General features: G+C 44.8%; 2 protein-coding genes and 1 long non-coding RNA gene across 3 annotated transcripts; 2 read left to right on the top strand and 1 right to left on the bottom strand.

Moving 5' to 3' along the window:
- The first annotated feature begins 641 nt into the window (after positions 1-641).
- On the top strand, positions 642-1,427 carry LOC113837185 (androgen-binding protein homolog). Its single transcript, XM_035449527.1, has 2 exons — positions 642-702; positions 1,174-1,427. Exons 1-2 carry the CDS (start codon positions 642-644, stop codon positions 1,416-1,418), a joined length of 306 nt encoding a protein of 101 aa, XP_035305418.1. The 3' UTR covers positions 1,419-1,427.
- Positions 1,428-19,054: 17,627 nt separating this feature from the next.
- On the top strand, positions 19,055-20,135 carry LOC103159736. Its single transcript, XR_004771234.1, has 2 exons — positions 19,055-19,324; positions 19,763-20,135. It is a non-coding gene; the product is annotated as an uncharacterized LOC103159736 (long non-coding RNA).
- Positions 20,136-20,812: 677 nt separating this feature from the next.
- Positions 20,813-22,638, bottom strand: LOC113837176 (androgen-binding protein homolog). The gene is made up of 3 exons (XM_027430254.2): positions 22,578-22,638; positions 21,917-22,098; positions 20,813-20,914 (listed from the first exon to the last, which is right to left on the bottom strand). Exons 1-3 carry the CDS (start codon positions 22,636-22,638, stop codon positions 20,813-20,815), a joined length of 345 nt encoding a protein of 114 aa, XP_027286055.1.
- Positions 22,639-25,647: the final 3,009 nt, after the last annotated feature.

Genomic DNA, 25,647 nt, shown 5'->3' with positions numbered 1-25,647 from the left:
CCTAACATGCTGAGACCACCCTGGGTGGCACTCACTAAAAACACCAGATGGTGTCCCCTGTCCTGAGAGGTGTAGTCCAAAGTCTACAGCAGCTAAGATGTCCAAGAAACACAGTATGGCCCCAAGATATGCACACTTCTACTGAGGTCTTCATCTCAGGAGAAAGCAGTGTTGTGGGCTGTTGGCTGCCGACAGTGACAGAAACCCTCCTTGACCCCTGTGCTTTGCACCTCAAAGATGGAGAGGACATGCTTGAGCCAGGAGCAGTGAGGAGGAATGTGACCAGGAAGCAGAGGTGACAGTTGGGGCAGGACACAGGGCACTTGGCTCAGCATGTGGCTGCTTAGAAAGGTCAGTCCTAACGTTTTCTGGCAAAGGTACAACCACTTCTGTCCAGAAACTGAAGACATTAGGATGTCTCCAGGCATTTGTTCTTCAGAGTGGGAGGAGACCCTATGCTCACTCCCCCATGCAAGAGGGACAGGAATCCACAGGTGCCAGCCTCTTGCCAAAGGCATTTGGAACTCCTGGAAGGCAGGGTTGGGGTTGGGTGGGATGGGGTGGGAGGGACTGGCTCAGGGAGACAGCAGCTTATAAGGCAGCAGGATCTGCTCTGAGAAGAGCATTCAGCACTCTCCACCATGAAGGGGACCCTGCTTCTGCTGGCCTTGCTGGTGACCGGGGAGCTGGGCTTCCAGAAAAGTGAGAATGGGGACAGATGTCTTTCTGATCCTTGCTCACCCCATCTCACCTCCTTATGGATCTGCAAGCAGTGCAGGAGACAGATCTAAGGGGTCCCTGGAGGTCACTAGTCAGGAGTCCTACTGAAGTCCTTGAGGCTGACTGCTCTGGATGGAGACAGTTGGGGTGGGGGATGGGGAGCTGGAGGTGTGGTGTGGATGCCCTGTCCTTAGCTGCATGCACAGTTGAAGCTGGGTCATGTGTGGGCTTCTGTGAAGGTCAGATATGCAGGCTGGTGCACTCATTTATCCCCTTTTGCTGAGAGTGCGTGTCTATGGAAACTGTGTGCTGTGTCTGGGAGGCAGCAGCCTCGGGTGGGCAGGACTGTGTGGAAGGTCACTTAAGACATTTGTAGATGTGGCTGGAAAATGTGAATGTCTGCTTCTCCAGCCTGGGTTTCCTTTAATGGTGATTTTCCGTGTGCTGTTTCAGCGGAAGCATGCATCACTTACTTTGAAACTTACGCGACAATGCTCAGTGGAAACAAGATAATCATGAATGCGCTCATTAGCAAGTTTGAGCCAACTGCCGAGGAAAGAGCAGCTTATGAAAAAATCCAGGAGTGCTACAATGAGGCAGGAGTGGACGGCAAAACCCTGGACACCTTACTTCTGGTAACTTCCTCCCTACCCCAAACCCCATGCACACATGGCACAAGTGATCCTTATAACCAGTAATGTGTGTCAGAGGATCGATGACAGAGCACACAAACCCGTGCCCGCCATAGCACATGTCAATGCAGCATGCCTGGTCCACAGCCACCCTGGTGTAAGCAAGCTCCTGCAAATCACCCCCATGCTATGGGTGAACTCGGGTTGTCCCCACACTAGGGCAGGCAGGGACACAGGAGGTCCTTGCTCTGGCTGATGCACAGGTGGGGCTCCCTCAGCTCTACTCTAAGATGTCTGAATTCTGTCTACTGGCCAGTGTCACCTTCTCCCTTGACTCTACCCCCTGTCTCAGATGGAGCCTTCCACTGGCATCCTCAGAGCCAGGCCAGACCCGCCCTGCATGGCTTAGATGCCACCCCACCCCCAGGGAGTGCCTGCAGCCGCTCACCACAGCTGTTCCTCATTTCCCTTTTGTCTGCTCTTTAAGCAAAGCTGTTTTATAGAGATGTGTCCTTTGAATAGTACAACCCTCATGATGTTTGTACTTTAGGTTTGAGTGACAGGTCCTGGAAAGCCACAGCACTCTCCAAAAAGATTTCCTTCTAACACACTCACACAGGGGATGTATTGCTAACTTGGTCACATGGCCAATGTGTGGACAGAAGTCCTCAGGTATGGCAGACGCCATCAAAACTAACACTCAGCCATCTGTGTCGTCTCCAAACTAGTCCCCACCATGACTTCCAGCACCTTCTTCCTTCATCCCTGCCTGGCTAGGGTGGCTTTTCTGACTTCCTCCTGACAGCTGTGGATGAGCTCAGCTCCCTTGGTCAGAGTGTGTTGTGGAGACCTGAATCACTGCAGGGAGTTTTCTTCCCTTGGACAAGGGGCAGCCTCATTGTGGGGGACTGGGGAGCCCTGCAGAGGTTCTACACCTTGCCTGTGACCACCACTGACCTACTCTGTCATTTTGTTTTCCAGCATGAAATCACAGATAGCCCAGAATGCAAGGAATACTATACCGAAGACACCATGCAAAAAATACAAGCATTCTTTTCCTTGTAACCGCTGAGCACCTTCTTGCTGCCCTGTCGGCTCTCCCTCCTGAAGTTGGAATCCAGACACCTGTCCCCTCCTTGTTCTGTCTGCTAAGCTTATTCTAATAAACACCTGCATCACTGCTCTGGTCCCCATGTCTATGTACTGTGCAGGTGTCATGTGACATCTTCAGAAGATCTGGGAGACAGTGCCAAAAGTGACATGTGTGGGCACTCAGAGCAAGGTGAGTGGTACTGACTGACCAGGTGATCGGGGAAAGCCATTGCAGCCTTTTTTGTTGCTATGTAGACCAGGATAGGCTTGGACACCCAGAACTTCACCTGTCTCTGCTTCCTAAGTGCTGGAAATAAAGGCATTTATCACCACCAGGGCAGGCTGACTGCAGCTTTGTGAGATGCTAAGACAGGAGCTTGCTCAGGGTAAATGGCATGTGACTCGCTGCAGCCTTCACTGTGCAGGAAGGGCAGAAATGGGGTGTCCAGCTACTCCCCTGACATGTCACAGGTCTAATGGCTCTTTAGAAATCAATCCATAACAGGGCAGAGACTCCAAAGATAAGTTGGGAGTTCTTATCAGATTCTCTTGGTCTGCTAGTGACAATCACCATTTCTAATAGCCTGGTCTACATAGCAATTTCCAGGACAGTGAAACTACGAAGAATGAACCAGCCACAAAAAAAAACTAAAACTTAAAGACAGACCAACACCTTTAATGGTAATGGGCTGAATAGATGCTCAAATAAAGAAATAAGAAAAGGGTCTGAAATCTGAAGTGTTTGAAAATGCCTGTCTATCTCAAATATATCCATTAGACCTTGCAAAAATACCTTTATTGTGGGAAATACCAATTTGGAGTCAGGTAAAAATACAAGGGAATTTATTAGGGAAAAGCTTTACTTACAGAGTAACTTAGGCTGCCGGCGGGGCAGCAGTAAGTACAGCAAGCAGAAATGAAACAGAAGAAGGGACCTTGCACGTGTGCGCCCCTCACTCTTAAACATTCCCTATGTCACACTGAACACATCCTGGCAGGCATGGTCAGGCACACCTGTAGCCAGCCCCTAGCAGGCGTGGTTAAGATGTCCCCTACAATTCCCCTTTTAGTCTAAAAGAGGATTAAAACTTAACAGTGTAAAGTATCCAAAATTAGCAATCATAAAGATGAAATATAAGAAGACACAACAATCTGCTTATGTCACATCCTAATTATCTATTTTAACTAAACCCTAAGTTCATCTGAAAGAGGTTTCCAAGCCTGAACACCTCCTTCCAATCCCAACCATAAATAATAGGAAGCTATCCCTAACTAGGTATATACACTATCCTAAGTGACAACAATGGGGAAAGGGGGCATAGCATCCTCCAAGTTACTTCCTGCTGAAATTGGATGGTGATAGCTTGGTGGGGTCCTGTAGGAAGAAAATGTTAGTATAGTGAAAGTCTTGAATGGATTGTATCCAGTCCATGTTAGATGGGATTCACTTGATTGAAGATCTCGCTTGAAATCCTCAACTTGATTGAAGTCAGTACTCGAACCTCTGTTCGGAGTGTCAGTTGGAATGGATCAAGTTGGATCCAGTGCAGTCGAGGAGGTGTGGTCCATTTTCTTTCCAGGGTGTCCAGGGATTGTTGTCAGGCAGGTCTTCATTGGCTGTGTGGGACTCAAACATAAACGTTAGCAGAGAAATCTTTGCTTGTGTATGTACGCATACTGGGAAAGGCATACTGGGAGAATAACCATTATGAGAGGGTGTACACCATGAGAGAAAGAGCCAAGAAAAGACAAAGACAGTCCCCAAATTCTTCTCTTATTCTGTATTACATCAATTGGCTTCTAGATACTCTAAAGTTTTGTTAAACAACGTGCTTGGATTTTAGAGGAGGAAAACCAAATAAAGCTCTAAAGCCAGCATTGGTTTAATTGAATAAAGACTAGGAAATGAAGAGAAATAGATTTCTCTGAGAGACAGCTGTAATGTTTACCGAATGGCATGTTCCTTTTGTTTAATGGTTAGAGCTACCTTCTCTTCTTAAGCATCTACACATGCAGTGTCCTTTGCCTTCTGGAGATGAGTTTTCCTGTGAAGATAAAAGCAAAACACTTCCCTTTCTTTTGGGAGGCTTCTATTTAGTTTATGAGATATACCTTAGTAGAATACCTATCATTTCGAGAGGTTTTTCCTTTTCAACTCAATCTTGATCAACTTTGATGGTATCCAAAGCTTTTCTTCTCCTGTAGAAACCAATGCAAAACCCCTATCCCAACTTAACACATGTCCTGGTTTCCAAACAGAGTACATCTTTGATGTATACTAGCTGATTCTGTTCAGTAGTTCTTTCCATCGTCCAGTGTCGTTCTGCAGCTTTTTTTCCTTTCTCATTGGCATTAACAAAGATTAGTGTTAATAAACCATTGTACTACCTATGTTTGGGGGGTTTTGACTTAACAGCCTGTTTATGGAGCATCTCCTTAAGTGTTCTGTTAGATCTCTCAAACACCGCTTATACTGTAGAATTGTGTGATATACCAGTGACATGATTTATGTTACAATATTTGAAAAACTGTTCCAATTTTGTGGAGACATATGCCTGAGCATTGTCAGTTTTTATTGGTGCAGGTATACCCATAACTGCCATCACCTCTAGCAGGTGTGTAATAACAGAATCAGCTTTTTCAGAGTGAAAGACATCCATCTGCCAAACCTCATTTCTCCAAATGCCCTTAGGAGTACAGCCTGTTGGCAGTGGAGTTTGATTATAAAAGGAACAAGTAGGACAGTTTCTCACTATCTCCTTGGCTTGTAGCCAAGTGATGGAGAAGTCCTTTTTCAAACCTTTGCTATTTACATGATGTTTCTTATGAAATTCTGAGGCTTCTAGCACACTTCCAATTAATAAACGATCAATCTCATCATTGCCTTGTGCTAGCGGGCCTGGCAGACCCGTATGGGATCTAATATGTGTAATATATATAGGATTACTTCTGTTTCTGATTGTTTCCTGCAATTGTAAAAACAGAGAAGTTAATTCTGTATTATCAGGAACAAATTCTGCAGTCTCAATATGTAACACGACTCTCTCTGCATATTGAGAATCAGTAACTATATTAAGAGGTTCCAGAAAATCCATAAGTACCATGAGAATTGCATATAATTCTGCCTTCTGTACAGATGTAGACAGACTTTGAACTGCTTTACTTACCTCACCTGCTTTATAACCAGCCTTACCTGATTTGTTGGCATCAGTGTAGAAGGTAAGAACTCCAGAAATGGGAGTTTGTCTTACAATACGTGGAAGAATCCAGACTGTATTTTTTATGAATTTAATCCTGTCAGTTTTGGGATAATTGTTGCTAATGGTTCCCAAAAAGTCAGTAAGAGCTATTTGCCAATATTCATTATCCTTCCACAAGGAGGAAATTTCCTCATTAGTTAAAAGTACTATGATTTCTGTTGGATCTTTTCCAGTCAGTTTACAGTCTTAATTTGCCCTTTAGAATTAAAACAGAAATCTTTCCTATATATGTCTTTAACTTTTTATTCTGTTTATGTGGCAGAAATATCCACTCCAATGTGCTGTCTTCCCTCTGCATCAGACTCCCTCAAGGGTATTCTCTGGATGGCAAGATAACCAGAATACAATGTAAATCAAGGTTTACATGTGCATTCAATATTCTGTTTTCTACCCATTATAATTCTTTTTCTGCCTCAGCTGTTTAGGTCCTTTTCACCATTAAGGGTCATTTTTAAATGCTTTAAGTCATGTGTTTCTACCCCAATAATTTTCTGTAATTGAGAAATGTCCCCTAGCAGGTTCTGAATACTATTAAGGGTTTGATAACCATGCCTTCTAATTTGTACCTTTTGAGGTCTGATCCTTTGTAAGTCTATCTTGTAACCTAAATAGTTAATAGAGTCTCCTCTTTGTGTCTCTTCTGGGGCAATCTGTAACTTCCATCTAGGCAGAACTTCCTTCACCATTTCAAACATACGTTCCAAAGTTTCCTTATTGGAATCTGATAAAAGAATGTCGTCCATTTAATGATAAATAAGAGATTGTGAAAAATTTCTTACAAATTATTTCCAAAGGTTGCTGTACAAAGTGCTGACACAAAGTAGGACTATTTAGCATTCCTTGTGGCAAAACCCTCCACTGGCTGTGAATTATTAAGAGTTGGTACAGTAACTGCAAATTTATCTCTATCATTTTCCTGTAACAGTATTGTGAAAAAGCAGTCTTTCGGATCAATGACTATGATCAGCCATCCTTTAGGTATTACGGAAGGTAATGGCATTCCAGTTTGCAGAGAGCCCATTGGTTGAATTACCTTATTTATAGCTCTCAGGTCTGTCAGCATTCTCCACTTACCTGACTTCTTTTTGATAACAAATACAGGAGAATTCCAAGGACTGGTACATTCCTCTATATGTCCAGCATCTAGCTGTTCCTGTACTAACATTTATAAAGCCTCTAGCTTCTCAGAGTTCATAGGCCATTGTCCTACCCAAACTGGTTCATCTGTCAGCCACTTCAATGGCAGGGCCTTTGGCTCCTCTGAAGGTCCATCATTTGTACCTAGTTTCTGTACAGCCCGGGTGGTTGGTGTAACCGTTTTCCATAGCGTCTTACCAGATCTTTTCTACTATCTAAAGATTGTACATAATTTGTATCCAACACTGGAGGAATATTAATCTGAGTATTCCATTGCTGTAAGAGATCATGACCCTAGAGATTTATAACTAGATCAGCCATGTATGGTTTCAGTCTCCCTTTCTGTCCTTCAGGTCCAATACAGATCACCAAGTTAACACTCTGTCAAACTCCAGATAGACTTCCAATTCCTAAAAATTGTACATTTGCCTCTCTAAGAGGCCATTTCTGAGTCCAAGGCTTTTGGGTAATAATTGTCACATCCGCCCCAGTGTCTACTAAGCCAGTAATAACTTTATTAATTTTTACTTTCAACTGCGGTCTTTTATCATTAAAGAAGTTTGCCTCCATGGTGGATGGATGAAAGACCCGAGCTAACATGGGGTTAGCTCATTAAACAACAATAAAGCCTCGTGCAGTTTGCATCAAGCTTTCGAATCTGCTTTGATTGGGGTGATTGCGGTCCTGGGCTGAGATCCTGGAGGCCTGAGCCTTCCAGAGGTCTTACATTTTGGGGCTCGTCCGTGATTTTCAAACACCCCTCACCTGAGTGGATTTTATCTTGGAGGTAAGATCAATCGAGCTTGCAACTTACATGTTCAATGTTATGTCCATGTTTGCTTGTTATGTCTCTTGCTGTTTCGTTGGTTTAGTGCCAAATCAAACTTGAATTTGATCTGTGCCTGCGCAGGACTTGTATTTGGTAATTTGGACCTCAGGGGGAGACAGATGTGTCCTGAGACTCTGATGGGTCCTGCCCTGGACGAAAGTCCAAGGGTCATTTGATTTGGACCATAGGGAAAGCAGATGTGCCTCAGAGGCAGACATGTCCTGAGATCCCTTGGACCCGCCCTGGACAAAAGTCTAAGTGTTGTTTGTAATTTTGGTTTGGTGCCATGTCTGTAATTTGGTCTGCCGCATAGTTTGTCCTGTCTGTTGTGTCTGTCCTTCTGTTTTTGCTGTTTGTGTCTGTCTCCGTACTAGCCACCCCCATCCCCGGATTCCACCTCAACTGTGAACGGCATATGTGCCCGGAGGATCACAGCCTGCTGCCCTGAGGACACCCAGTAGGTACGGACGGGGGCCAAGGGCGCTTGGACTCTCTTCTGTTAGCAGTGATTATACCGCCTGGTTCTGCCGCCCGTCTTCCCAGCGCCATTGCCTTATAAGCAGCTCAGACGGATTGGGTTGACGTCTGTTCTTTTCTGTCTATTCTGTCTGTGTGTTTTCATCATTGATTTTCAATTCAGTATCCACCATGACACCCCCTTTCTTTGAGTCATGTGGTGCCACACTAGGTAACTTTCTTTTCCAGTTTTTGTTTCTGAATGGTTTCTGTAAAGCCTGGAGGGTTGGAACTGGCTGGGTGGCTGGGCAGTTGAGCAGCAGGTTTGCTCTCTGTGTTATCTAATGTGCTGCAGCCCACACTCTCCCTGTGTGCTTTTCGGTGTTGTGTCAGTTTTGTGTTTTCAGGTCTTCTATTCTGTTAATTTTGTTCTGTCCAAGTTTCACATTTTGCAGTTTGTTAAGCGTCTTTCTCTGTCCTTACTGCCCACGCATGTGGCATGCGTGGGTCAGAGGTCTTTTCTTGCTGCCCTGAGTATGTGGCATGGGACAGGAGTTCCTCTGGCATGCACCATGGGTTAGAGTGTGCTGTAGAGGAGTCCCCTTAGGCTGCTACTCTGAACTCCAACCCTCTGCTGCAGCCCTCACAGCTGAGCCTGGCCAATGTAGAAGAGTCTGTTTTTCCATCCTCACCTGCTGGTCTATGAGGCATGAGAAGTGGGGCTGTCTCTGCCCCAACTGCCATCCTGCAATGGGTCCTGGCTTGTGGCAGGAGTTTCCCTGCCCTGAGCACATGGCTGCAAGACCACCATTTGCCCGGCTGCCTGGTCTTCTCTGTGCTCCACACACCTGGTATACAGGGAAAATGCGGGGGTCTTTTTCCCACCCCTGCATTGGCAGAGGGTCTAGGATTACCAGCACACACACCCCAGGTCTCTGCCCTGAGCACATGGAGCTGGGCAGATGAACTATCTGGCCTGCTCTGGACATTCTAAAGAAACAGCCTTAAAGTTATTAAAACTATAAAAGGGACTTTGATAAGAGTTTTTATGTTGACTGAGAAATGAGAAAAAATGTAAGAGACTAAAATAATAAAGAGGGAAAGAGAAAGAGAAATGTGTCTAAGAATGTCTTAAGAAAATCACAGAAATGAACTAAAGGTTTATAGAATGTTATAAAGGATTAAAGCAAGTCGTAGAAGGTCACAGAAAAACGTAAACTGTTTGCTATGATTTCTCATGTCTACAAATTTTAAAAATTGGTAATATAAATTAAAATTTTAACCATATTAAGTTAAAAAAAAGAAGTTTGCCAAAATATGTGTTTCTCATCTTGTCCAGTCACATTTGATTCTTCATCACTAGACAAACTACCATTTAGGGCAGTATTATTTTTTCACAATAGGCAAAGAACTATCTATTCATCCTGTGAGAGATTGTCTTCCACTGCTACTGGGAACAAAGGGACCTTTCTCGATGTGGGGCCCTTCTTGAGTCCCCCCTCAGTGTTTCCCGGCCTTAAGGGGTTTCCTTGAACGTCCTTGGTCGATCTACATTCATTGGTTCATTGTCTGCCCTTACCACATCTTCTACACAATCCAGAAGGCAGTGGCCTTCCATATGAGGCATTGTTAGTATTCGTTTGTCTACAATTTCTCTTAGTATGTCCATTCTACCACAGCTGAAACATCTAGCTTCCTGGCGCCTTCATGGGGAAGGCTCTTCCTACCCAAGGTTCTGGTTCATAGTAGTAGTAACCTCTAGCCTCTTGATACCTATGTTGACCTCTGTAAGGTGCTTCTCCTTCCCAAGCCCTTGCGTCCTCACCTCTAGAACTTTTAATCTCCTGTTGCCTTTTTAAACCTTTCAAGATGGCTTCTACTACCCAAGCTCCAGTATCTTGCACATTATAGTCAATGTTGGCTGCATACAAAACCCATTCTTCTAGCGGAGCTTATCCAATCTTTAAAGGCAAAAGTATTCTTTTGTATATTGGGTTTGCATTTCTATAAGCTAATGTATATATAATTGATTGTCTTGTTTATGGATCTGTTACCTGTAATTCCACTGCCCTAGTTAACCTTTGTAAGAAGTCCTGGAACTGTTCTGTAGGTCCCTGTTCTATTCTGGTATAAGCTTCTAGGCGTTCTCCTGGCTCACAAACCTTATCCCAGGCGTTAATGCTGCTTTCCTGCATAGGGACAGAATATGGTCGTCATATTCAGACTGAATCTGTGGGTTAGCATAAATACCCTCACCAAGAATCTTATCTCGGAGGGCTTAATAACCGTCCTTTATGCCTTGACCTCTTTATGTTTCACCTCTTCCGTGACCAACGTCTTCCACTGGATTTGTCATGAATTCTCAAGTACAGCTGCTACCAATCATTCCCAGTTCATGGGCATCACCCTGTGCAAGGTTGCCCTTGAATATAGTAGCTGTTTTACATATGGGCTATGGAGACTATATGAGACAACTGATTCTTTAATATTCTTAAGATCCTTCACATCTATAGGTTGCAATACATAAGCCATCTGTCCCTGACGGTGTTTCTTAGAAGCTGGCTTTTCTACCATGGTAGCTGGGAACACTAATAGTGCACTTATAAGAACCTTAGAAGAGTAGTCATGATGCCTGGGTGGAGTAGGTGCCTTGGATTGGAGTGATTCTGCCTCTGAGGCATCCCAATGATCTTTAAGCCTAGTAATGATATCCTTATGAAAAGTTTCAACTTCCTGCATCATTAAGTATTCCAAGCATGTTAGCTAATCTGTAAATTGCTCTAACTGCTCCTCTACATGTTTCTCTAGGTCTTTAATACGCTGCTCCTTAGACAGCATCTGGATGACATGGAAATTGCCTTCTAGGTATTGGAGTCTAGACTCCAGGTCATGATTTGCTGATTTGGAGGCCTCAGCAATTGACTGAATGGAACTATCTAATCTGTCAGCCCGGTACTGTAAATTATCTTCCAAACATTTGAATCTAGACTCAAATTTGTAATCTGCTGCCTTAGATGCTTCCACGATTGATTGAATGGCATTATTCAATGCTTCAACCCTATCCTGGGTATTTGGCACCTTTGCATCTAATTTCTGGGACACAGAGCCTATCTGAGTTTCTAGGTGGCTACAGATATTCTTTAGTTCCTCATGGTCCTATGACAGCCTAGCCTCTAAGGCCTCAGACATGGAGCATCTCTCTGTGTTTATCTTATCAGAAATACGCTGCATCTCATCTTGGGTAAAACAGCTCTGCCTTTAGCACATTGGACATAAAGCCAAGCTTATCATCCAACTTCTGTTCTACTTGCTGCAAAAATGTGGCCTGACGTAATCTGTTCTCCAAAACCTCATTGCGTAAATCTGTTATTTCCTGCAAGCAGGTGGTGGGGTTATCTTTGTCCCTGTTACTGATGGCTCTGACTAGTAATGTTATTTGTACCAGGACGCTCATTCCTCCTGCTGCATACAGGCAGGTGATGGGCAAACCAGCATCCTCCTCGAACATTGAATTCATGTAAGGAGCAAAAGTATTTCCAATTGAAACAAATGATAAACATTCTGCCAGGATTTTACCTGGTGGCTCCTACTCCAGATGCAGTAACTACCTTTGACCAGCAGGGGCACAGTCGTTCAGCTAGTCTGTGCAGCTTTTGGTAGCGGTGGGTCAGGTAACATGGTGTCGGCGGTGGGGATGATGTCACACGGGCGACTGCCCTTAGCTGGGAGCATGTAAGGCCTTTCAGCGACAACCGCTGACAGAAGAGCAGCTTAACGGCTGCCTCTGCCAGGGGGAGCATCGAATCCTGCTTAAAACGGAGGCCTACTTGGCTCAAGGGCAGGAGGTTTCTGGGCCCGGGTAGACTGCAATCTGGGCCAGTCCCATGTGCGCAAATAGAAACTGTAGTGGTAAAGTCGTGGGGAAGTCTGGAGAACAGCTGGGCGGATTGCTCGGAGCCGGTCAGTGGCAGTAGGAACATGCTTGTGTGGCACAGCAAGTCGGCTGTGGAGCTGGGAGCACCTGTAGAGAGAGAGAGCTTCCCAGCCAACTAGTCTGCTGTCCCGGTGGGACCCTTGGGTCCCTCTCAAAGGAGGCCTAGGTTACAATATCCTGCTTCTGACAACCAAATGTTGTGGAAATTACCAATTAGGTGTCAGGTAAAAATACAAGGAAACTTAATAGGGAAAAGCCTTACTTACAGAGCAACCATGCCAGCCAGAAGGGCTTCAGTAACTACAGCCAGCCGAAGATGAAACGGAAGAAAGGACCTTCACCGAACATGCCCCTTACTCTTAAACCTTCCCCAGAGATATTCCTTTAATTTCTTAGGTTATAAAATAGGTCTACAGAAAATTAGATCATAGAGAGTACAGATCAGAACAAGTCAATTCCAGACTCTTAATGGTTTTCAGAAATTGCTTGGAGAGATTTCCTTCTACAGACCACTATTGGAGTAGAAGGACATGAATTGAAAAATTAGAACTTGAATCGTCTAAAGGAATTATCAACTGAACCTGAAAAAGAACTGGCTCTGATGGAAGGAAGATACTGGAGGCCCGTGTGGACCATGAGGATCCAAAGCTTACCTGTATTCTGGTGATGTCACCCTCTAGGGAATACCCGTCAGGGATTGATGCAGAGGGAAGGTATTAGAGTGGAATGGATATTTCTACCACACAAACAAAATGAGAAAGACATCCATAGAAAGATTTCTGATTTGATTTTTAAGGGAAATTGAGCCTTTATTAACTGACAGGAATGGACCCAGCAGAAATTACAGCACCTTTAACTAATGAGGAAATTGCCTCTTTATGGAAAAATAATGAATATTGGCAGAGGGCATGCAGTAAGTTTTTGGGATAGATGAATAACAGCTATTACAAAAAGTGACAAAATTAAATTCATAAAATGAACCACTTATGTCCTTCCATGCATTGTAAGGAAAACATCAATCTCTCGAGTCCCTATGTTCTAATCTGATGAAAACAAATCAGGAAAGGCAGATACAAATCAGAAAATACAAGTACAGTAGTTCAAAGCCCTCATAACTCTGTAAAATTTAGAATTGTCTGATATTCTCATGGTACTAATGAACTTTACAGAAGTCCTCAATATAGTTACTTACTCTCCATATGCACAGAGAATTGGCTTACATATTGAAACGGTTGAATTATTCCTGATGAAACATATTTAACTTTCTTATTTATACAATCACAGGAAATAATCAGGACTAGGAATCATTGTCTTTTTTTATTTGAATTACAAACAAGATTGATTTACATGACAATCCCAGTTTCCTTCTCCCTCCCGTTCTCTCCCACCCCCCCCAACTAAAACCCTACCTATCACATGTCCTTTCTTCTAATCTACACCTGACTCGACCTTTCTGCTCCCTCATGACCTCTGCATCCTTCCTCTTCTCCCCTTCTCATTCTCGTAGCTCCCTCCCCCCTCTTCCCATGCTCTCAATTTGCTCAGGGTATGGTGACCCTTTCTCCTTCTCCAGGGGACAAAGTTTGTCTCTTTTAGGGTCCTCCTTGTTTACTAGTTTCTCTGGCAGTGTGGATTGTGCGCTGGTGATCCCTTGCTCTATGTCTAAACACCGCGTATGAGTGAGTACATACCATGTTTGTCTTTTTGTGATTGGGTTCTTCGAGTACCATCCAAAATAGCTGGGTGTGTCACACGGCTTTTTTTTTTTAAAGATTTATTTATTACCTATGCAGTGTTCTGCCTGCATGTATCCCTGCAGGCCATAAGAGGACACCAGATCTCATTACTAGATGGTTGTGAGCCACCATGTGGTTGCAGGGATTGAACTCAGGACCTCTGGAAGAGCCGCCCGTGCTCCCAACCACTGAGCTATCTCTCCAGTCCCTGGAATCATTCTTTTTTTCACTCCATAAAAAAGAACTTTATTGTTGAATATCACATATACAGTTTTATTGTATAGAAAGAATGCTTGACTCATTAATTCTTAAAGGAACTATACCTCGACTGTATTATAAAACTCAGTGATAAAATGGATATTTCTTATGAGGTAGGCATGTTTGAAGTTATAGATCAGTATAACAAATACCAGTTGTATAAGGCAATGAGCACATAATGAGTGTCATAAATTATTTTTTTAATTGTAAGCTAAAGCAGATTCACAGCTGATAAAAACAATGTATTAAGTTTATACAAATTATTAAGTTACACAACTTGATAAAGATAGGAATACAGGAGCCAGTAGTCCATTGGGGTATAGCCTTTGTGTCTCTAAAACTGAAAATAAATACCATGCTTACTAGGTAGTGGCAAAATAATTATATATAATAACAGACAAACTTCTAGTGGTACTTTGAGAAACTAAAACAAAAATGTTTATTCAAGCTGTTCATGAAACCAGTACTTTTTTATTATTATTTTTATTTTATTAGTTCAAATTAGGAACAAGCTTTCTTCAGATGTCAATCCCTTCTCCCTCTCCCTCCCCTCCTCCCAACATCCCACCTGCCCCTACCCATCCCCCCTCCACTCCCCAGGCAGGGTAAGGCCCTCAAAAGGGGCTCCCCAAAGTCTACCACGTCATCCTGGGCCAGGCCTAGGCCCTTCCCCATGTGTCCAGGTCAAGAGAGCATCCCTTCACATGGGATGGGCTCTCAAGATCCCTTCTTTTTTTTAAGATCTTACATATTTAATACAGTGAGTTACCCCTGTACAAATGGAAAAAAATTAAGTTCAACATTTCTAGAACAATATGGCTGTTAATTTTTGTACAATGCCAACTCAACATGGTAAACTGGGATACTTTTTTCCAAAGTTGACAGCACAGCTAAAGTTTCCAAAAATTCAATATATATATATATATATATATATATATATATATAAAGCCCAATAATGGCAATATGTTATGCATCAATAGCAGCAACAGCTTTCCCAGGTTCTGCAGTCATTTAAACAAAATTGTAGAGACATCCAACACTCTCCATTAAAAAAAAAAAGTAAAAAACAAAATCCCAGAAAAACAGCACAGTTCCATTATCCTTGTGGTACTTGGCACCATTTTTTTTAATTAGCTTCTCAATCATCATCTGGAAGGAAACCATTCTGAGCAACATCATTAAAAACAGCTCTGATAAAGCACAGTCACTACTATGTATCATAAAGCAGGTCCACATATGAGTCAGTACATATCATGTTTGTCTTTTTTGTGATTGGGTTACCTCACTCAGAATGGGTTCTTCGAGTTCCATCCAAAATAGCTGAGTGTGTGGCACACAGCTTTTTTTTTTTTTTTTAAGATTTATTTATTATGTATACAGTGTTCTGCCAGCATATATCCATGCAGGCCAGAAGAGGGCACCAGATCTCATTACTAGATGGTTGTGAGCCACCATGTGGTTGCAGGGATTGAAGTCAGGACCTCTGGAAGAGCCACCCATGCTCCCAATCACTGAGCTCTCTCTCCAGCCCCTGGAATCATTCTTTATGTATAACAAACATGAGATTCCATACGGGTCTGCCACTATTCTAGCACAGGGTGATGATGAAATTGTTCAGTTATTGATATGAAGTGTGATAGACACCTTATAATTTCATAAAAATATACCATGTCAATAGCAAAGGTTTAAAAATCCATGTTTCCATCACCTGGCAATAAGCCAAGGAAATCGCAAAAAAAAAAAAATGTCCTACTCATTCCTTCTTTAGTCAAACTCCTTTACCTGCAGTCAATAGCCTAGAAAGTATGCAAAGAAATGGAATTTGGCAAATGGATGTGTTTCATTTAGCAGAATTTGGAAAATTGAAATATATACCCCACACAATAGACACAATTTCAGGGATTCAATGGGCAGCTGCTTTGATCTCTGAAAGGGATGATTCTGTGATTCTACACACCTATTAGAAATAATAGCCATCCTGGGAATACCTGCACAAATTAAAACTGACAATGCTGCAGCATGTTTCTCTAGCAAGATGAAACAGGTTTTTGAATATTATAACATAATGCATATTACAGGTTAACAACACAATCCTACAGGACATGCAGTTGTTGAGAAATCTAACTGCACTTTAAATAAATGTTTTGTAAACATGAGGGGGGAGCCAAGACCCCCAAAAGTGTACTGCACTATGTCTTCTCACCTTCAATTTCCCTAATGCTAATGAGAAAGTAGAAACAGCTTTGGAGAGACATTGGACAATAGGCAAAACCAATGAAGTAAATCAGCCTAAGAACTTCAAGGACGTGTTGACCTCAGAATGGAGACAGGGATGTGTCCTGCTTTGGGGAAGGTTTTTGCTTTTGCTTCCACAGATTAAGAGAAGCTCTGGATACCATCAAAATTATTTAAGATTCAGTTTGAACAGAAGTATCTTGATATAGAGAAATGACAGTTCATCCCCCGAGGTGACTGTCTTACAAGTTGTAAGGAAACCTCACAAGGATTCTGGCAGGGTTCTGTTCTTGTCTTTGCAGGAAAATAAAAATGCCCATCTTCACAAGAAAAATAAAAATGCCCATCTTCAAGAAAAATAAAAATGCCCATCTTCAAGAAATCAAAACACTTTGAAAGAAACCTACCCAGAGAGAATCATAAGGCAAAGAAAATCTGACTTATGGTACCGATATTCTCTGCAGGGTAAAATCTCACTACCTCAACATCTCTATCTCCTTACTTCTAAGCATAGTGGTAGTCCCAACTCACTTAAAATCATAGCTGGATTTGGAGTTGGACTATCTTCTTAAAATTCAGTCATGCTGTTAAGAGACAATTTGTGATATAAGTTTCTGTCTCATATCAGAAGAGCCACCTGGCGTGGGACAGAAGAAATCCTAAAATCTAGGGACTATGCTTGTCATAACCTTGTTTCTCACCAAAATTCTACTTCTCCCCATACTTATTTTCATCGTTATCGGTTCGTTTCTTTGGATGGATATCCTTAAAAATTTAAACTCTTCCTTTTGCTATTAATGATGTTTACATTTTCCACAGTGAACAAGACATTTTCCCAACTGCAGTCTCTGAAATCTCCAGAAAAAAGATGGAGTCCAATAAAAGGATCCCACCTGATTCGTTATGTTGACTTTGAGCTGATCAACACAACTCAAGCCTGTGACAATGTTAGATTTCTGGAAATTTGAGGGATTGTGTGAGTGTTTCCCCCAAATAAATATTTTATATCTTCTTATCTGGGCTCTTGTGGAGTCCCTTACTCCCTTAGGCCAACAGTTTCTCTGATGCTAAAAGCCATTCCATTAATCAACTCTATCCAGTTTGTCTGTGAACCATTTTAAAGGTAGCACTGTTGGAGCCTTTGAAATCCCAGAAGCTGTTGTGCCTTGCTCTTACACAACCTGAATGGTGGGTTACTGTTTTTATAATACCTTCTCACATGTTCCCCAGAAACTTCGTTAATTTTTGGTTCATTTCTAAGATTGGGGGAATGTTAGTCTGAGTATTCCAGTGCTGTAACAAATCATGTCCCCATAAATTCATTGTGATGTTAGACACACATGGCTTTAATTTCTCTCTGTGTCCTGGGCACCTATACATGGACCCATCTTGCATCCTGTTTAACCTGAATTAAGGTTCCAATTCCTAAAAGCTGAACATTTACCTCCCAAAGAGGGGGAATTTGGATGCCAAGAATCTAATGCAATCTTGTTCTATCCCCACCTGAATCTATAAGAATTTAAATGATAATGTCATTTGTTTGTTGTTTTGCTTTTCGAGACAGGGTTTCTCTGTTGCTTTGGAGGCTGGGTTGGAACTCACTCGGTAGACCAGTCTGGCTTCAAATTCTCATATATCCACCTGCCTCAGCATCCCAAGTCCTGGGATTAAAAAGTCAGGAAGGGACTGACCGAATGGGCATGTGGATCTTTGAGAGGCTCCCCTAGGTGTTTCTCAATGACAAACTATGACTTTTGTGAATTTGTGCACTAAACTTGGACACCAGATGTAGAACAAATCCTAATGGACATAATGACCAAAACCTGGAGACAGAAGTCAGGATAAATGCTGAAAGATGAGAGAAGTAAGAGAGTCAGCCACTGGAGAGACTTTAAGAAGCCTCTCTATGAAATCTTCAGACAGAAGAGGGGGTCCTGTCCCTACCAATCCTCCAACTGAAGAGGCAGAGATCTTTCACCGCCAGCCTTACATTCTGGTCTCCACCTCACCATTGCTGGAATTAAAGGTGTGTATCTCCCAAGTTCTGGGTGCAAAGGCATTAGATCCCAAGTGCTGGGATCAAAGGTGAGAGCCACCACCACGCATGTCTTTCTCTTTTAGATGTGTTCAATTTCAAGTAGCCCAGAGTTGCCTTGAATTCCGGATCTTGCTGTTCTTCTTCCAAGTGGTAGGATTAAAGATGTGTGCACCACAACTTGCCCTCTATGGGCAACTAGGCCTAACTTCACCCAGGACCTTCACGCAAGCTTTAGTTGTTCGAGCACAATCAAAAAATCACCACAGTGCTCTCATTCGACCATGTAGTTTCTGAGGCCTGAACTCAGGTTTCCAGGTTAGGGAGCACGTGCCTTTATCTGTTGAGCCATCTCCCCAGCTGCACAACTCCCTTTTGAAAGGGACACTCTACATGCACACAAATCCAAATAAGGGAATAATATGAACTCCAGGGTCATCAGATGAGCACACTTCTTAGGTCAGACGAATCTGGTTCCCTGAGTCTTCTGAATTTATAGCATTAGAGAAGATCTGAAATGAGGTCTCTCGAATTTTCTGAGATTGGCTGCAATTTTCCCAGACCATCTCGGTCTGTCCCCAGGAGAAGGAGGGAAACCAGAACATGGGGACAGCAGACAGCAGGTACCCAAGTGACTGACTCTGTGGTGCTCATGGCCACTGAGCACCATGGACAGAGGGAACTACATTACCCAGAAGACTCAGCGCGGCGCCTCACAGACACAACTTCCGGTGTGCTCAGGCTGCCGTCCTGGTGCCATCTGAGTCTGAGTGTGGCGTCCCCACAGCCGGGGCCCCGCGGAGACGCCGCAGACTCGGGAGGGCAGCGCAGGGGACACGGGGCGGGGAGCTGAGGACACTGTGGTTGTCTCTGGATGGTGATTTGGTCGCATGAGAGACCCGGATTGAGCAGGAGGGCTCATCCTTTGACCTGAGACTCCACATGCTGAGGAAACACTTCTCGGACTTCCTGGTTTGAATAATCCTGTCAGGTTTCAGATGTCAGTCACGCCTGGTGCTGAGGTGTTGGTGTGGAAAAAAACTGGCGTGATGCTCAGAGTTGAAGCCAGTCTGTACACTGGGGAGTCACTGGTTTGCACATGAGAGCTGTGATCCTGGTGGGGCATTTGGTCTCTCTAAGGGGTGGTCGCCCTTCCTTAGGAAGCATTACAATCTGTCACATCAGAGAACCAGTGAACACAGCACTCTATGGTCATAGTCTACTTGCATGTTTATCTGATACACTGTGTCCTGTCTGTGTGACTCTGCTACCAGCAGTTAGACCCTGGGTTCCTCAGCATGCTCACAAACACTTGCTCTGCTCAGTCTGTCTTCTCAGTATTCGCCACTCTCATTGGTTGTGCTGTCATTTGTATCTCTATGAACTAATGCTGCTCCTGATTTCTGTTTGTACTGATTGACATTCCTTTCCTTTTCAGTTGCCTGGTGTTTTGTGTGTGAGCACATGAGAGAGCATCCATGCACAATCCCAGTGTGCACATGGAGGTCAAAGGACAATCTCGGGTGTCACTCCTCAGCTACCTTGTTTGAGACAGGTCTCTCTGGTCATCTGACACTGGACTGCAGACAGACTTCTGGATATTCACCTGTCTCTCTCATCTCTGGACAGGAGCACGGGGATTATGGACCTATGCTGGCCACACTGTCTTTGTTTGGGTTCTGGGATTCGAACTCAGGTCCCCATAATGCAAGGGGCCCTTTATCCCTTCAATCTTCTTCCCAGACACTCTCTTTTCTTTATGAGCGTCTACTCCTATCTTTTCCCTATTAAAGATTTTTGTTGATTATTAAGTTTCATTTTTGTTTTTGTGGCGGGGTCTTTCTATGTAGTTTCACTGTCCTGGAACAGGCTATGAAGAATGGTGACTGTCACTAGCAGACCAAGAGAATCTGATAAACAAGCACACCCAAGTCATCTTCAGAGTCTCTGCACTGTTATGGACGGATGTCTAAGGAGCCAGCTGCCCTGTGACATGTGAGGTGAGTATCTGTGCTCCTCATTTCTGTCCTGCCAACCCTGTGATGGCTGTAGATGCTCACATGCTATTTACCTTGAGACAGCTCTGCCTTACAGTGTCACAAAGCTGCACTCAGCCTGCCCTGGTGGTGATAAATGCCTTGAATTCCAGCACTTAGGAAGCAGCGACCGGTGAACCTCTGGGTGTACAAGGCCAGCCTGGTCTACATAGTAACAAAAAAGGCTGCAGTGGCTTTCCCATGATTACCTGGCCAGTCAGTTCCAGTCACCCTGCTCTGAGTGCCCACACAAGTCACTTCTGTCTCTGTCTTCCAGAGCCTCTGTAGATGTCACATGACACCTGCACAGCCACAGACATGGAGACCAGAGCAGAGCTGCAGGTGTTTATTAGAATAAGCTTAGCAGACAGAACAAGGAGGGGACAGGCGTCTGGATTCCAACTTCAGGAGGGAGAGAGGACGGGGCAGCAAGATGGCGCTCGCATCGGCCATCATTGTGCAAGGCTTTTAAATTGGGAAAGTATGCTGTTAATTTTTTCTAGTACGTCAGTGGTAAAATGATACCTGCATTCTGGGCTGAAGGTGATGGTTTTCTGGAAAACAAAAGGACAGAGAGGGTCTGAGGTGGTCACAGGCGAGGTGCAGAACCTTAGCAGGGCTCCCCAGTCCCCCACGATGAGGCTGCCCCTTGTCCAAGGGAAGAAAACTCCCTGCAGTGATTCAGGTCTCCACGACACACTCTGCCCAAGGGAGCTGAGCTCCTCCACAGCTGTCAGGAGGAAGTCAGAAAAGCCACCCTAGCCAGGCAGGGATGAAGGGAGAAGGTGCTGGAAGTCACGGTGGGGACTAGTCTGGAGACCACACAGATGGCTGAGTGTTAGTTTTGATGGCGTCTGCCATACCTGAGGACTTCTGTCCCACACATTGGCCATGTGACCATGTTAGCAATGCATCCCCTGTGTGAGTGTGTTAGAAGGAAATCTTTTTGGAGGTACTACTGTGATTTTGCAGGACCTGTCACTCAAATCTAAAATGCAAACATCCTGAGGGTTGTACTATTCAAAGGACACATCTCTATACAAGAGCTTTGCTTAAAGAAGAGACAAAGGGAAACAAGGAGCAGCTGTGGTGAGCGGCTGCAGGCACTCCCTGGGGGTGGGGTGGCATCTAAGCCATGCAGGGCGGTTCTGGCCTGGCTCTGAGGATGCCAGTGGAAGGCTCCATCTGAGACAGGGGGTAGAGTCAAGGGAGGCTCCAGAGAAGGTGACACACTGGCCAGTAGACAGAATTCAGACATCTTAGAGTAGAGCTGAGGGAGCCCCACCTGTGCAGCAGCCAGAGCAAGGACCTCCTGTGTCCCTGCCTGCCCTAGTGTGGGGACAACCCGAGTTTTCCCATAGCATGAGAGTGATTTGCAGGAGCTTGCTTACACCAGGCTGGCTGTGGACCAGGCATGCTGCATTGACATGTGCTATGGCGGGCACGGGTCTGTGTGCTCTGTTGTTCATCCCCTGAATACGTGATTGGTTACATGGATCCCTTGTACACAGCATTGTGCCGTGTGTGCATGGGGAATGGGGTAGGGAGGAAGTTACCACAACTGAGGCATCCAGGGCTTTGCTTTTCAATCCTCCCTCATTGTAGCATTCCTGGAGTTTCTCAAAAGCCTCCCTTTCCTCGGCAGTCGGGTTAAACTTGCTAAGAAAGAGGTTCAACAATGTCTTGGATCCACTGAGCACTCCACCAAAGACTTCATAAAACAGGACACAAGCTTCCGCTGTAAACACAGACAGGAAGCCATCATTAAAGGATCCCCAGGCTGGAGAAGCAGACATTCACATTTTCCAGCCACATCTACAAATGTCTTAAGTGACCCTCCACACAGTCCTGCCCTCCCGAGGCTGCTGCCTCCCAGACACAGCACACAGTTTCCATAGACACGCACTCTCAGCAGAAGGGGATAAATGAGTGCACCAGCCTGCATATCTGACCTCCACAGAAGCCCACACATGACCCAGCTTCAACTGTGCATGCAGCTAAGGACAGGGCATCCGCACCACACCTCCTGCTCCCCATCCCCCACCCCAACTGTCTCCATCCAGAGCAGTCAGCCTCAAGGGTCTTCAGTAGGACTCCTGACTAGTGACCTCCAGGGACCCCTTAGATCTGTCTCCTGCACTGCCTGCAGATCCATAAGGAGGTGAGATGGGGTGAGCTAGGATCAGAGAAGCCATCTGTCCCTGTCCCCATTCTCACTTTTCTGGAAGCCCAGCTCCCCGGTCACCAGCAAGGCCAGCAGAAACAGGGTCCCCTTCATGGTGTAGAGTGCTGAATGCTCTTCTCAGAGCAGATCCTGCTGCCTTATAAGCTGCTGTCTCCCTGAGCCAGTCCCTCCCACCCCATCCCTCCCAACCCCAACCCTGCCTCCCAGGAGTTCCAAATGCCTTTGGCAAGAGTCTGGCGCCTGTGGATTCCTGTCCCTCGTGCATGGGGGAGTGAGCATAGGGTCCCCTCCCACTCTGAAGAACAAATGTCCGGAGACATCCTAATGTCATCAGTCTCTGGACAGAAGTGGTTGTAGCTTTGCCAGAAGACATTAGGACTGACCTTTCTAAGCAGCCACATGCTGAGCCAAGTGCCCTGTTCTCCTGGCACAACTGTCATCACTACTTCCTCTCCTGGCTGCAAGCATGTCCTCTTCAGTTTGCAGGTGGAAAGCACAGGGTTCAAGGAGGGTTTCTGTCACTGTAGGCAGCCAACATCCCACAATACTGCTTTTGTGAGATTAAGACTTTTCACATCTGATGGCCATACTGTGTTTCTTGGACATCCTAGCTGCTGTAGACTTTGGACTAGACCTCTCAGGACAGGGGACGCCATCTGAAGCTTTTAGTGACTGGCACCCAGGGTGGTCCCAGTGTGTTAGGTCATGTGGGTATCCTCGGGGGCTGGTGGTGTTTTGTCCCCTCAACTGCATCCTGCTGCCATTCCCTCCTCACTGGCACGGTAGCTCATTCCTGTTGTCCTGCTCTTGTCTTTCTCTCCTCTACCAGGAAGCAGCTCTCTAACAGTTCAAAGAGTAGGGTCCATGTGGAGGGATTCGTCCCTGTACCATGAACTCTGCAATGTCCACCGACCCAGAGGCTACACTGGCCTGGCTGTCTATAAACTAGAGCTCTCCACTGTCCACAGGAAGTGCTGTTTGTGTGGAAATTCTCAAGTTCAAATCAACCTACTTCCCTCAGATAGATGCATGCGTCACCATGGAAACAAAGCTCTGTCAGTGTGGAGTTTTTAGGCCAGGTTAATTGATGTAGGCAGTCTGACTTTATGTGGACAGCATAGATAGTGTGGAAAGGAGAAATCAGGTTGGGCATCCATGTCTCTCTACTTCCTCATTGTTGATGTGATCAACCAAGACGAGTTCCTGCACCAGGCCTCCCCCGCCATGATGGACTGCATCCCTTCAAACTGTAAGCACAAAGTCACTCCTGCTCTGGGATTTTGTCACTAGTCCACTGATACCTTACACGAGTGATTTTAGCATCTGCAAAAACCTGGGATTAATCCATTGGACCACGCACACACAAATGCAGGTGTCTAAGGAGATGGCACGGTGCTCATTATGCAAACCTTAGCACCTGAGTTCAGATCCCCAGGTCCCCTGTGAAGAGGAGAGTGTGATGGCATTTACCACTAATTTCACAAGAGCTCCAGGTTCAGTAGGAGAACTTGTCTGAAAAAATAGGGTGGAAGCGTGAAGGGATACACTCTTGCCCTGGACACATGGGGAAGGGCCCAGGCCCAGCACAGGAAGATTTGGTGGACTTTGCAGAGCCCCTGTTGAGGGCGCTACCCTGCCTGGGGAGTGGTAGGTGGATGGGGTGGGGGTAGGTTGGGGGTGGGGGAGGAGGGATGGGGGTGAGGGAAGGGAGAGGGAGAAGGGACTTACATGTGAAACAAGCCTGTTCCCTAACTTTAATTAACAAAAAAAAAATAGGGTGGAAGGCTGTGGAGATAGCTTAGTGATTTAAAGGTGCTTGCTGCTAAGCCTGATGACCTGAGTTCAAATCCAGGAACTCACATGGTGGAAGAGAGAAATAGTTCCTCCTAGTTTTCTTCTGATGTTCACACACACACACACACACACACACACACACACACACACACACACATATGAATAAGGTCTGTGGAAACTGGCACAAGAAAGCCTAAACTACCTCTTCGTGGTCTAATATCAAACAGTTTCAATAACAAACTAAATAGCATCATATTGGATTATAACATAATTGTGACATATGATATGAATCCGTGCTGGCATGAATGATTGAATAGGCAGATACATTAATAGGAATGAAAGACTATTTTTGCAGAAGAAATCATGAGTACTTATATGGGCTCCTCTCCTCTCCGGAGGAAAGTTTACTTCCTTCAGTCCTTCAGTGTGAGCTCCATGTGTCCAAAGGGAAAAGCAAGGTGGGCTGGGGCTGCCCCAGTTAGGAAAATACTTGCTATGTAAGCTTGAATACCTGAGTTTCAGTCCCCAGACCCATGAGGAAAGCCAGGTACAGTCATGCACCTTGTAATTCCAGCCCTAGGGAGTCCACCCCTGGGGCTCACTGGCCAGAGAGTCTAGACACATTAGCAAGCTCCAGGTTCAGGAAGAGACCCTATGTCAAAAACTATAAGGAGATCGGCTGTTAAGAGAACTGAGCACCCACATGGCAGCTAACAACCCCCTGTAAATCCAGTTCCTCAGGATACAACACCCTTCTCTGGGGTCCACAGGCCCTGCACACACGGTGTGTAAGACTTTCATGCAGGCAAAATCTCCATGCATAGAAAACAAAAAAAAAAATCCTTTTACAGAACAGAAATCTACATATAAAGTATGTGTGTATGTGTACATGTACATGCACACACGTACATAATCAGGCATATTTATATGGTAGAGAGTGACTGAAGGCTCTTTATTATCTCTCTCTGGCTGCCATGTGTCTTCGTTAAGATTACTATTGCTCAGCCAGGCGTGGTGGTGCACACTTTTAATTCCAGCCCTCAGGATGCAGAGGCAGTGGATCTCTGAGTTCAAGGCCAGCCTGGTCTACTAAGCAAGTTCCAGGACTGTCGCATCGACAGCGAAACCCTGTCTCAAAATCCAAACACAAACAAACAAACAAAAAGGTTGTTGTTGCTATTGGTGTGATGAAACACCATGACCAAAAGCAAACTGAGGGGAAAGGGTTCATTTGGCTTCTGCTTCCATAGCACCATTCATCATCAATTCAGGACAGGATTCAGGCAGGACAGGAGCCGGGAGGCAGGA

The sequence above is a fragment of the Cricetulus griseus genome, chromosome 9 (assembly GCF_003668045.3).
Source record: "Cricetulus griseus strain 17A/GY chromosome 9, alternate assembly CriGri-PICRH-1.0, whole genome shotgun sequence".
NCBI lineage: Eukaryota > Metazoa > Chordata > Mammalia > Rodentia > Cricetidae > Cricetulus > Cricetulus griseus.
The sequence above is the reverse complement of the archived record's forward strand: the minus strand, read 5'-3'. Positions and strand labels throughout refer to the sequence as shown.